Source organism: Nasonia vitripennis, chromosome 1, assembly GCF_009193385.2.
Source record: "Nasonia vitripennis strain AsymCx chromosome 1, Nvit_psr_1.1, whole genome shotgun sequence".
Lineage (NCBI taxonomy): Eukaryota > Metazoa > Arthropoda > Insecta > Hymenoptera > Pteromalidae > Nasonia > Nasonia vitripennis.
This window is the reverse complement of record NC_045757.1, coordinates 16,296,116-16,308,832: the sequence shown is the minus strand read 5'-3', so window position 1 is coordinate 16,308,832 and position 12,717 is coordinate 16,296,116. Positions and strand designations below refer to the sequence as shown.

The 12,717-nt window shown below is 34.9% G+C and overlaps 2 protein-coding genes across 6 annotated transcripts; one reads left to right on the top strand and one right to left on the bottom strand.

Annotated features, from left to right (window-relative positions):
* Nucleotides 1-304: 304 nt before the first annotated feature.
* Nucleotides 305-2,659, bottom strand: LOC100122479 (aspartate--tRNA ligase, cytoplasmic). The gene is made up of 2 exons (XM_001606035.4): nt 2,378-2,659; nt 305-2,189 (listed from the first exon to the last, which is right to left on the bottom strand). Exon 2 carries the CDS (start codon nt 2,184-2,186, stop codon nt 603-605), a length of 1,584 nt encoding a protein of 527 aa, XP_001606085.1. The 5' UTR covers nt 2,187-2,189; nt 2,378-2,659; the 3' UTR covers nt 305-602.
* An 878-nt stretch (nt 2,660-3,537) lies between these two features.
* Nucleotides 3,538-11,892, top strand: LOC100122469 (transcriptional repressor CTCFL). 5 transcript variants are annotated; one of them, XM_008212803.4, is made up of 12 exons: nt 3,538-4,294; nt 5,333-5,503; nt 5,632-5,849; nt 5,941-6,457; nt 6,603-6,739; nt 6,818-6,968; nt 7,104-7,245; nt 7,804-7,914; nt 8,218-8,354; nt 8,567-8,706; nt 8,779-9,003; nt 9,658-11,892. In XM_008212803.4, the coding sequence occupies exons 2-12, from the start codon at nt 5,377-5,379 to the stop codon at nt 9,718-9,720; spliced, it is 1,968 nt and encodes a 655-aa protein (XP_008211025.1). In that variant the 5' UTR covers nt 3,538-4,294; nt 5,333-5,376; the 3' UTR covers nt 9,721-11,892. The 5 variants fall into 5 exon arrangements, with proteins under 5 accessions (XP_008211025.1, XP_001606075.2, XP_008211023.1 ...); XM_001606025.6 differs by having other exon boundaries at nt 3,785-4,294; nt 7,642-7,914; XM_008212801.4 differs by lacking the exon at nt 3,538-4,294 and adding an exon at nt 4,504-4,896 and having other exon boundaries at nt 7,642-7,914.
* Nucleotides 11,893-12,717: the final 825 nt, after the last annotated feature.

Here is a 12,717-nt window from a genome sequence, read left to right as displayed (position 1 = left end):
CTACTTAAATTCGTAAAAAAATAAAAATAAAAATGTATGTAAAATTATAAGATTACATGGCTTGGTATAAATACCCATTCTAATACAAACAATTAATAAATATATATTGGTTAAAAGGCACACAATATTTACAATAAAATAATTTTAAGTTGTCACATAAATTGGAATAGCAATTTAATTTTAATATAAAAAGATAAGATAATAGGCAATCACTTGCAACATGAAAGTTTTTAAAAGAATGATGCATATTTCCTAGCACAAACTAAAGACAAATTAAAGGGGATTATTTTGTTCAAGAATTCAATTTTTGTATAATATACATAAAAAAAAATTATTTATTAAAGTTTTTCCAATCTTAATTTTTGTTCATATAGCACTAAGATGTAATCAAAATTCATAACAACTATTTTTAGAATACTAATTCTATTTTATATGTATACAATATCTTTTGAAAATAAATTTGCAAAAAATTGTTTTGAATTTTGAAGCCAAATTAGACGCTATATATACAGAATAATGTCTTGAAAATTATTAAAACTTACATTCATTTTCGTTACAGTCTGTTTTCTGTATAAATTTTTAATATCATATTTAACATGCTTTTAAGGAGTCACACGCTTGGGATCACGAGGGAACATGGAAACCTTTCTTATGTTATCCAAACCAAGATACAGCATCACAACTCGTTCCATTCCAATTCCACCACCAGCATGTGGTGGACAACCATATCTGAATGCATCAATGTAGGCCTTGATCTTTTCTATGTCTATGCCATGATGCTTTGCTCTTTCAGTTAAAAAGTCAGGATCATGAATCCTCTGTGCTCCAGAAATGATTTCTTCTCCACGCATAAACATGTCGTAGGAGTTAGAAGCTTTTGGATTTGCAGTATCAGGCATAGTATAGAACGGCCTGACAGCCAAAGGATATTTGTCAAGAATGTAAAAATCAGTGTCATACTTGGCCTTAATAATTTTACCCAAAAGCTTTTCACTTGGTGTTGACAAATCATCTTCATCTCCCATTTCTACTCCAGCTTCTCTCAGCAGTTTTACTGCCTGAGGGAATTCAAGTTTCAATGGAGGATCCAAAAATTTGAAAGGTTCCACTTTGTACTGCTGATTAATAATTCCAATCTCAGTTTGGTAAGATTCTTGAAGTCCTTTAAAAAGTTCTGTGAACATTTGTCCAATGGTATCCATTACCTCATGGTAATGGTACTTAAAAGCCATTTCCAAATCCAAACCAACAAACTCAGTCAAATGCCTGTGTGTATTGGAATCTTCTGCTCTAAAAACCGCGCCAACAGTAAAAACTTTTTCGAAATCTGCAGCAATAGCCATTTGCTTGTAAAGTTGTGGTGACTGTGCTAAGTATGCAGAACTTTTAAAGTATGACACTGTGAACACATTGGCACCACCTTCACTAGCTGCAGATATAATTTTTGGAGTATGAATTTCAACGAATCCTTTATTTGTCAGGATGTCTCTGAACAACTTGCAGACTCCAGCTTCTAGCCTGAAAATTGCTTGGTTTGCTGGTGTTCTCAAGTCCAGAATCCTGTTATCAAGCCTTGTATCTTGATTGACCTTAATATTCAGATTAGAGGTGTCGTTATCATTGACAGGCCTGGCAGCATCCTCGATTTGCAATGGCAGCTGTGGCTCGGATGCACTTACCACAAAGAATTGTTCAATGTGTATTTCCACATCCTTCTGAGTGCAAGACTCTATAGGATTTGGTACCTTTTGCACTTTAGCTTCGACATCAACAATGGATTCTTTGGTCACACCAGATATAAATTTGACCATTTGCTTACTGATCTTGTCATTGACAGCAGCCAAACCTTGTATAGAATGGGACTGCTGTCTAACAACAATGAAGCATTGCTTTCCCTTTCCTCTGCTCGTATGTAGTCTACCTCTGATCCACACAACCTGGCCTGCCAGCTCTGTGTTCAAATCCTTGATGTGCGCAAACTTCCTCTCATCGTGTGGCTCAGCACTCTGAATCATCTTGACTTGGCCATATTTTCCCACAGACGTATCCTCCTGTTCTATCGCAGCCTCGGCCTCTACGGGCTTTTTCTTCGCCTGCTTTTCCTCCTGTTTCTGCTGCTTTTTCAAAGCCTTCTTCGAAATTTTCTCCTCTGCCGGAGCGGCCGCCGCTTCGTTATCCAACGTCATTGTCTGAAATGATGCAAAAACGCACGTGGTTACACTGATGAGACGAATATATACGTCGAGTTCTAGACCTAACACACTGCAGGCAAACGACAGCTTGCAAAGATCAGCGATCGTAACTAAGCCGACCGACTCACTCACAAATAAGTTGAATTATTTATAGTACGGCTGTTTAAATAAACGTTTTAACCTACCGTATGTATATACTTCTATTGTCTTGAGAGCGGTAGTGAACTACTGCGGTCTGCTGGTCTGCTGGTCTGCTGCTGCTGGCACTGGCAGTCGCTGTTTCTGCTGTTTTCTCCTTATACGGTTGGGGTTAGGTTATCAGCTGATCGACTTACCACGTCTTCTCCTGCGATAATATGCGGCTTTCTTTTATCATCATTTGCACCGGCGACCGGCACCAATTTTGCACGTTTTTTCATTGAATGTATGTTATCGTACTTGCATAAGTAACTATTAGAGATTTGATAGTGCCTCTCTATGCGTATACTTCACTTATAAGTAAATAATGTCAACACGATTACTTGACACTTGTATCGTTAAATTGTTGAACAAAATTTGTCATAATCGATTATTCTTCGGGTTCATTTTAAAAATATTTAAGTAAATTAACAAAATTAATAAACTAGATAATTATAAATGGATACTTAAGTGTTAAAATTGCGAATTGCATACAAGTTTCAAAAGATTTTTCAACCTTTATAAATCATGCAATAAGCGATTTTAACACTAATCATTTCATTTAATTAAAATCAAAATAAAGTTTATAAAATACCTCTACGTTACGTCCATTCGTCAATAATAAATATGCCGTGCTTTGAAATAAATATCGCGTCTCCGTTTAATTTTCAAATCCAATAAACTAAAAACATTTCATTCATTATCTTTCGAGTATAAGTATCAGCAAACTTGTACCGAAAATTGTTGTTTCTCAACATTTGAACGAACAATCCAGCGTTCGGAAAACAAAACTCATTTACTGAAAAACATTTATAAGCAACAATCGAATTTGATCTCGGCGGTGCGCGCACTCTGTCCTCCACCGGAAGTTCTGCACACGTGACTATACCACCGAGATCAATTCCAGTTACATTCTCATAACCAATTATTTTGAGCATTCGCGATTCTACCAAAAATTAAAGCGAACTGTCTTGATTAGACTATCGCTACCCTGCGGCCTGTACGAAAATATCCAACGATCTCTCGAGGCAATAACGGCCACTTTACGGACCGGAAGCACAATGGAAGTCAACCTAGAGTTACGCGCGCGCGCACCGCCCATTTGAACTATACCTTAATTCTTGCCAAGTGACAAATGACCGTCGTCACCGTGTCAGGCGATTGTCAACTTGTACAAGTAGCTTTCACCTTTTCGGATTCTCAGCGAAATAAAACACGAAAAATCCGAGCATCTCCGAGAATAGAGCAACTCTACAAGGAAACTGCGATAAAGCGAGCCGAATCCGGGGTGGAGGAGCCCGAGCGCTGACGGTATTGCGACGGTCCGGTTTCCACGTTTTGTTCCTGGAAAAAGTGCGCGCGCGCGGAGACATGGTTTTTCGATCGCCATATTGGCCTGATGCGGGCACTGGCTGCACGAGCGAGAGATAAATAGCGTAGCAAGAGTGTAGAGTTTGTGTGTGTGTGTGTGGGTATATATGGCGGAGGTCTTATACAACGCCCTCGCACGAACGATTATCCGAAGTACTCGCACACTGCAGCTATATTATTCGCATACTGCGAATATATAAGCCACATATAGACATATATGTGTGTGTGTGTGGATTCTACGAATATATGTTTGAGAGCGATGTACGAGGCGTTATAGAGGAGAGACTGCTGGTCCTGCCTGCCGAAAATATACGTACGAAAATCCCATCGTCACGCACTCACACACGCACACAGGCAACGACACGCAACGTACTCGTACACTGTAGACTGTATAGTCGGAGTAGACTGCCCGTGGCCGCGCAGAACGAGGGAGAAGAGTATAGCAGCGCAGTATAGCAGCAGCCATATCTTAATCAGGAGCTCAGCAGAGCAGTGTGCAGAGTAGAACCAGAAGGACAAAGGGACGGACGCGTCCCAGCGCACGCATGTACATGGTGAGTGTCAGAGCTCAGCTCCTGAATTTCTCGTGGTTTTCCGCGGCGGCGCGCGTGTGGCGGTGGCGGCGGCGGCGGCGCCGAGAGCAGCACCTTCGTCGTCGTCGGAGGCCGCCAGCGCGGCCCGACGGCGGCCTCGGCCAGCTTCTCCATATTGATGGCAGCGCCGACGGTGATAATTTTCTGAAATTTTTGCCGCTTAATGCCCCCTGTGTCCTGTCGGCGAAAGCAGCACCAGCTTGCCCGCAACTCCCTCTCGACTCGGTGCGCGGCGGGACAGCTACTTATATGATCTCTCCGCTGCTGTGGCACCCGGGTCTGCATGGGACGCTGCCCGCGCCTCGGCCACTTGCCGTTCAAGAGAGCACAGAGAGTCCTGCGCCTCGTGCTGCAGGGGCCACGCCGCCGAAGTGGCCTCGCTGAGCTGAGCTGCTCTGACTCATGGCGTCCGGATGTACTCCTGCTGGGCCGTCTCGTGCTAGCCTGCAACGGCTACTTGGCCTCTGGCCACCACTGGCCACCACTGGCTTTTTAGCTCAGTTCTGCCTGGACTTCAACTCCACCGATATTTTTCATTCTTTTCCCAAAGTTTGCAGATACTAGTTAGTGTTCGTTCACCTTGGTCACTTGTTTTTTCAAACTTGTTCATTGGACTGCTCGTGCTGAACCATGTCCGCTTATGAATTTTATGCACTGAAACCTCTTGTTATTCCGTGCATTTGCAGTGGAAACTTATGATTCTCCAGTTATCTCTCGCTCATTTCAATTAGTTCCACTGTATACAAATTATATGATTATTGATTTATTCTCTTGCATGTTTAGTTAGCTGCTGTCTTAAAAGTATCAAAAAATTTCAAACACTTGGTACACATGATTTCTTATACTGGTAGTCTAAGTATTCAATGCATTGGAATATTAATTTAAAATGCTTCATTGGGGACTTGAAATACTATGCACATTAAATATTTAGCGATGGTACTTCAGCCTGGAACTGAATACAACAAATTTGCTATATTTTATTTTAATTTTATTTTTCAGATTGAGAGGGCAGATTAAAGAGACTGTAAATTAATGTTGTGACCATGTCAAACGTAACAACAATAAAGTTAGAGGGGAATCAGGAGTCTGTAACTGAAATACAGACCTACCTCGAATCTTTTAATAAGGAAATTGAAGGTGGTACAGGGGAGCAGTTGCAGCATGTACAATGTGAGCATAAATCATAATTTATCAGTCTGACAATATAATATTCAATTTTTCAACATGCAAAATGATATTATTCATACAATTATTAAAAATAAATATTGTTAAAACAAATAGTTTGTCTTTTTTTCTAGTGCAACAAGTAGAGGGGCTTACAGGAGAAGATGGTGGAACATATTTTGTTGATCAAAATGGCCAGTATTATTACCAAGCTAGTGGGGATGACACACCTGTTCTTACACAAGTGCAGATACAAGAAGTAAATGAAGGGGATGGTCACCTTGAGGAAGGTTCTAATGAAGAACAGTATCAAGAAATAGAACAACTTGAACATGTTGACACAGATAATAATGTAATCTATTTACTCTATTCAATTCTGTCTATAATAATATTTTCCTCAAACATTTCAAATAAATTAATGCTAATCATTAAATTAATTAAAGGTACAAACATCAGACAATCAGATGGTTCTTAATTCTGGGGAAGCCTATCAAACTGTTACAATTGTTCCATCAGATTCGAATCCTGGAGAAGTGAGTTATGTTCTCATAGTGCAACAGCCAGATGGTGAAAAGAGTGAAAGAAAAATTGAAAATGAAAATGGGGAAGGTGAGGATGGTGAGCAAGATCTTACAGTCTATGACTTTGAAGATAATGAAGACAATGATGCTGCTATCGAATCTGAGGTTGAAGACGATAAAACAAAAATTGTCAAATTTATTCCAAAGAAGTCTCAAACTGTCAGTCAAGCTCATATGTGCAACTACTGCAACTATACCAGTCCCAAACGTTACCTTTTGTCTCGGCATATGAAATCTCACTCAGAAGAGAGGCCTCACAAATGTAGTGTTTGTGAAAGAGGTTTCAAAACTCTAGCTTCACTTCAAAATCATGTCAACACACATACTGGAACTAAGCCTCATAACTGTAAATTTTGTGACAGCGCCTTTACAACTTCAGGTGAGACTCATAAGAAATTTCATTATAACAACTAATAACAAGTATTAATTCCTTTTTTTATTATTGTTATTATCAACTTTGCAAGAAAGATACTCAGCATATAGAATTTTTTATTTATTACAATGAGCAATAATATTAATTTTAGGTGAACTTGTAAGACATGTTCGATACAGACACACTCATGAGAAGCCACACAAATGTAATGATTGCGACTATGCTTCTGTAGAACTGTCAAAGTTGAAAAGACATATTCGATGTCATACTGGCGAGCGACCATATCAAGTATGTCTTTAAAATATTTTTTATTTTCTTGGTTTTTAACATCCAAAAAATATTTATTAATTCTTAAATTGTGTATAGTGTCCACACTGTACATACGCAAGTCCTGACACATTTAAATTAAAACGTCACTTGCGTATTCATACTGGTGAAAAGCCATATGAATGTGATATCTGCAATGCAAGATTTACTCAGTCCAATAGTTTAAAGGCTCATAAACTTGTTCATAACGGTTAGTATATACTTTTTTTTTTTTTTAATTATCATATAATTTAGTAATATTTTATTTATTAAAAGCTTTCATTATCTTAATTAGTTGAAGTATATTTTGACTATGTCAATTACATTAATAACATTTACTTTTTAGTTGGGGACAAACCTGTCTTTCAGTGTGAACTTTGTCCAACAACGTGTGGCAGAAAAACAGATCTCAGAATTCATGTACAAAAACTACACACCTCTGACAAACCGTTAAAGTGTAAACGATGCGGTAAAACATTCCCCGATAGGTAAGGCATTTTCACATTTCACCTTTAGACATTTTATTATTGTGAATTTTACAAAATTAATTTGATCAAAGTATAAATGATTTTTATTACACTGAATATTGAACTTATTAACTGATTTAGAAGGAATAAGGCTTCAATTGCATGTGTTCCTTAAAATTTGAAGGAACCCATTCATTTCCATGAGTGTGAGAAAAGAAACTATAACACAGCTCTCTCTCTCTCTCTTACTTTCATGAAAGAAAGTGGTTCTATCAATATTTTACAGAACAAATGTAATTGTAGGTTCATTTAAAATAGAATCACGTGTATAGCTTTTTGAAACCCAAATATTATTTTTAAAGTGCATAATACAGAAGGAAAACTATTAACATTTTTTGCTTGTGTTATATTTTTTAGGTACAGTTACAAACTGCACAGTAAAACACATGAAGGCGAAAAGTGTTACAAGTGCGATCTCTGTCCCTATGCTTCAATATCAGCGCGTCATTTAGAAAGTCACATGCTCATTCATACGGATCAAAAGCCATACCAATGTGACCACTGTTACCAATCCTTCAGGCAGAAGCAACTTCTGAAGAGACACTGCAATCTTTATCACAATCCTAATTACGTTCCGCCGCCTCCACAAGAAAAAACTCACCAGTGTCCAGAGTGTGAGAGACCATTCAGGTATGTTGTTATTATTACTTCTAATACAGTTTTATTGTGAATTTATCTGCATTATTAATCGTTAAATCCTGAAAGTTTTAAAATATTTTGCATCTTTAAAAAAGATTGACATGTCATGTTCTTAAGATTTGTAAGATACATGAAATACCTTTATGTTTTAATAATATGCATGTTTTACGTTTATTAATGTATATAATATAATTTTTAATTGCCACTAAAATTCTGATGTATACTGATATACAAAAAAGATAATGACTAAAAAATAATATATATAATCGTAATTTTTTTTTTGTTCAATATTAGACACAAAGGTAACTTGATCCGTCATATGGCTGTCCATGATCCAGAATCATCATTACAAGAAAAACAACAAGCTTTAAAAATGGGAAGGCAAAAAAAGATTCAAATAATAGATGGCCAGAGAGTAGAAGTCTTAACAGGTATAATTCAATTCAAGCAATGATCTTATATTTTTTTATTCTGATGTTCCGCTTATTTTTCCGTATACGGGAAGCAATGGTCTTATATAAGACGTGTATTTAAATATCTCCAGAAATTGTTACAGAACGCTTACGATATGATCTGTTTTTATGATCATTGACTAACGTGTTACATATTAAACAAACAGGTGATATTGCTTCTAAACTTAAAGGTTATGAAGATGACGAGGACGAGGAAGAAGAAGAGGAGGAAGAGGAAGAAGAAGATATGATGGCAGTTGAAGGAAGTGATGGACAGCAATACGTCGTATTGGAAGTCATTCAATTACCAGATAATCAAGCTGCAGAGCAAGTAAGAAATTTTTCAAAAAATTTATTTGATAATTCCTTTGTTTCGTAAACTAATAATGATAATGAATTTTAGGGAATGGCAGTTGTAGCTAGTGAAGATGGAGATTTAGTAATGCAAGATCCACTGAGTCAAGAAAGTGGCATTGTTGCTGAAGATGGAGATGAAATTATGGAACAAGATGAAACTCAAGAAATAGTTGGATCACTAAAACTTGAGGAAGTACCAATAACAAAGAATCACCGAAGAAGCGATCCTAAACTACAGAAAGATATGGAGACTTGCTTCGGATTTGATGAAGTAAGTATTATTCTGTATAAATAAATATATTAATACAGTAAGGGGATATGGAAGCTGAAAACACTGTTTTTCTGATCCATATAACTTTTTGAATAAAGCTTGCAATGAAAAACCAAGAGCAGAGCGCCATAGTGTTGAGTTTAGTGAATCATTCTACCGAAAAAAAATGCCAATCGGACTTTTGGTTTTTGTAAGTTTTGAAATTCGAGCGGGTGTTTACGCGTGTTTATGCGATTACAGCGCCAACCTCAAACACCAATTTTACTTATTAACTTTTTTTAATTTGAAATTTCATCAATATAATGAGCAGAGTGCCATAGGTTTGAGATAAGTGAATCATTTTACCGAAAGAAAATGTCAATACGGCTTTTAGTTTTATTTTGGCATTTGAAATACTAAATACCCCATGGCGGATTAGCGAAGCTATAGCTCCCACCTCCCCTTAACTAGTACCTTAATTATTAAAAAAGTTACTGACTATTTTCTCCCAAGCTATTATTAGCAATATTATTCAACATGAAAAAAAGAAGACAATGACTTTTTTCCTACAAAATTAGAATATTTTTTTTTTATAAATCCAGATATTAATACTGTGCTTATAGAAAGTAACCAATTAACATTAAAGTAGTAATATTCTTGTATTTTATCTTGCAGGAAGACGAAGAAGAAGAAGAAGAAGAAAGTGGAGATATACGAATACTTCAGGGTATTTCGTAATAATAACATTGAGAAAATGACACCTCTGGGTAATAGCTAAATAATTTTTTTAAACTGACGTGATTGGTTATTTGAAGAAGAAACGTTATTAAATTATGATGTATAGATTATGTGCAGGACTTTTCATTCATGAAAACTTTCGATCGAATGATTGAATTTTTCCATCCCACAAATTAAAAAATTTTGATTAGTTTTACGTTTAATCGGCAAATTTTGTAAAATCAGTGAATTGTTGTTTAAATAATGATGCACGTTGAAAAGTTACAAAATGAAATATTAACATATTTTAGTGAATTAGCGTTTTTCATTCAAATCTAAATTAATAGATACAGGTGCTATAAATACTGATAAATATATATCATGTATATAATTACGTGGCATAAGTTTAAATTAAATTTTGTTTGGGTCATTGTTAAAAATTGATTGATTTTTTTTACTTGTATAAAAAAGTAATAACAATTTTACGTGTATAATAAAAAAAAGAAATTGTAAATAAATTAGATCCCTCAATGAGGAAGAATACCTCTTTTTTAAACATATTATGCAATCAGTTATTAATATATATTTAAGGGAAATTCAAATGACGTTTCTTCTTACAACTAATCAAAAACAATGTAAACAAGGTATTGTAAGTATTTACAAGTACACAATAGATACAAATTTTCTCGATTTAACGAGGAAGCAGTACAACTTCAAAAAATGTAAAATAATTGACTTTCCTCGAATTTAAGGCAAAGCGTTAAAAATTTATATATATAATTATATATAAATATAAATACTTATAAGTATATACATGTAATAATATTACTTTTAATGTCGCAGACAAAATATCAACGTAGAAACATCGCATAGTATACGCGACCATCGCGATTGTTATTTACGGAAATTAAAAGATGTTCAATTTTTAGTTTATAGTCGAATTTTCGAATTTCATTAATCGGGTGGAAAAACAATACAAGGGAGTGTCCTAAACCAATTATAATAAATGGATGTATCAATTTCGTTGCTTATTGTAACCGTACTGTTGTAAAGCAGAATCCATATGGAAAACGTTTGAAGAACTTGTATTTAAGTAGGTAGATTATTTTATTTAAGAGCTAATAAACATTTGTAATTAGGCCACTCCCTTTTTGTTGTTATACATTGGATTGATAATTTAAAAAACACATTGTAAATAAGCTTATCATGATTTTTTTGTTTGTTAATTTCATGTAGAGTTTTTGAAAATGCAAGTGTCTAACAAATCAGATCAGTCTTTGACACATAAATTATCATAATCTTTTAATTTATACGTATAAAAAAGATAATATTTGCCAAGAATGAATCTTTTCAATATAGAAATGTTCTTTCATTTGATTTTTGTACACTAGGGTTATACTGTAAGTACGTTTGTTTGAGATCATGGAATAAATGTGTGCACACTAACAAATCAGTCTTTTTATTTTGCATCAAAGTAACTTCTTTGAAATAATAAATTCGAAGCAATTCAGTTTTGAAAATCGAATCATCGCAGAGCTAATTGTTCTATTTAATATATTTCAATGAGATACAAAACTAATTTGTAATAATTTTTATGAAACTAATGTAAGCGGATAAATTATAACGAGGCATTAAAATAGCTAAAGTACTATTTACAAAATAATGTTTAGGTGTAGAAGTCGTTCACGTAATTTTTTCTTCAAAACGTCAACATATAGAATAGATTAGAAATATATTATAAAAGACAAAGTCCTGTTAACAAAATGTAGAGTTTTCCATCTAAAAATTTGTCTTTTTAAATAAGTTAAAAATGATTCAACTTCTTCGTTAAACATATGAAGAGAACAATTTTTTTTTAATTTCTAGATGTATCGATTTAAGGTAAGCAAAATGCAGATTCTTTTGTTGCGAAGTTGTCTAAGACTCGATATTATAATACCATATGATACATACTTGAACAAAATTTTATCTAAAAAGAAAATAGAATTCAACAAAAAGCGAACATTTTTTAGAACCTGTAAAAAGTATGTGCTACTTTTTTACACGCGAATATGCCACTGACATTGTACAGTTGTAATTAATAGCTAAAGTCACTGTCGAATGTCGATTTAGAAATTGTGCACTTTCTTATGCTGTTCCAAAAAAGCAGTGTATTATTTTCTTCGTAATAAACATAATTCGTAATACATCGACAATATTATTTTTTCTTTCTTATTTTTTAAAAATAGTAAGTACTTACACCTTTTCCGCACGATAAGATAAATAAATAGAGCCACCTGTCATCTACCCTATAGCATTAGTATATAAGTGTGTACTAAGTAATACTGTATGGCCAAGGTTTTACTATATACTATAGTCAAAATCTTAACTTGTTACAAAGAATTCCTATACATATTTCATGAAAACGAAAATGAGATACTTAAAAATCTTAGCTATTAACATAATTGATTCATAATTGGTAAAAAGTTAAGTCTAATAGTACATTATGCAACAAGGGCCTAAAGTCGTTGATCATTCCCGCGGGTGGGTTTATAAGTAATCACCCGAGCCCCCCGAGAGAATAATCGATTTTAGTCCCGTGTTGCATATAGAACTTTATTCACGACTTATCTGTGTGGCCCCACTTTGTTCCCTTGTAAAGTGGGACTTTACAGTTAGTTTTCAAGTCTTTAAAATTTTTAAAATCAAAAAGTTGTCTCCCTCAAGTCGCGAATAAAGATAAAAATTGAGTTTACATTTTATTCGTGCGAAGCTTTTTCGTAAGTATTTTGTCTATTTCCGATCGAATGCGTGTCGTAGAAACTTATTAGTTATATTTTCGGCTCTTAGTTCTTTGAGTTTATTATTCTAAAAGCGCTATGTTTTTTTCACACTCAAAGCGTTATATTTTTATAAGTATACGCGGCGTCGTGCCAACCGTCTATAGGTTTTTCCCGTTTTCAGAGTTTCAGACCGGATCATGTAGGGATAGGTATGCGCAAACAGGTATACTTCCATCAGTTCCATCTCGGTGGCCAA

Excerpts from the sequence above, each read along its gene's own strand:
- LOC100122469 (XM_001606025.6), top strand. The coding sequence starts at position 5,377 with ATGTCAAACGTAACAACAATAAAGTTAGAGGGGAATCAGGAGTCTGTA. Across the intron at positions 7,915-8,217 it reads GAGTGTGAGAGACCATTCAG|ACACAAAGGTAACTTGATCC; the intron begins GTATGTTGTTAT and ends GTTCAATATTAG. Across the intron at positions 9,004-9,657 it reads CTTGCTTCGGATTTGATGAA|GAAGACGAAGAAGAAGAAGA; the intron begins GTAAGTATTATT and ends TTTATCTTGCAG.
- LOC100122479 (XM_001606035.4), bottom strand. The coding sequence starts at position 2,186 with ATGACGTTGGATAACGAAGCGGCGGCCGCTCCGGCAGAGGAGAAAATT.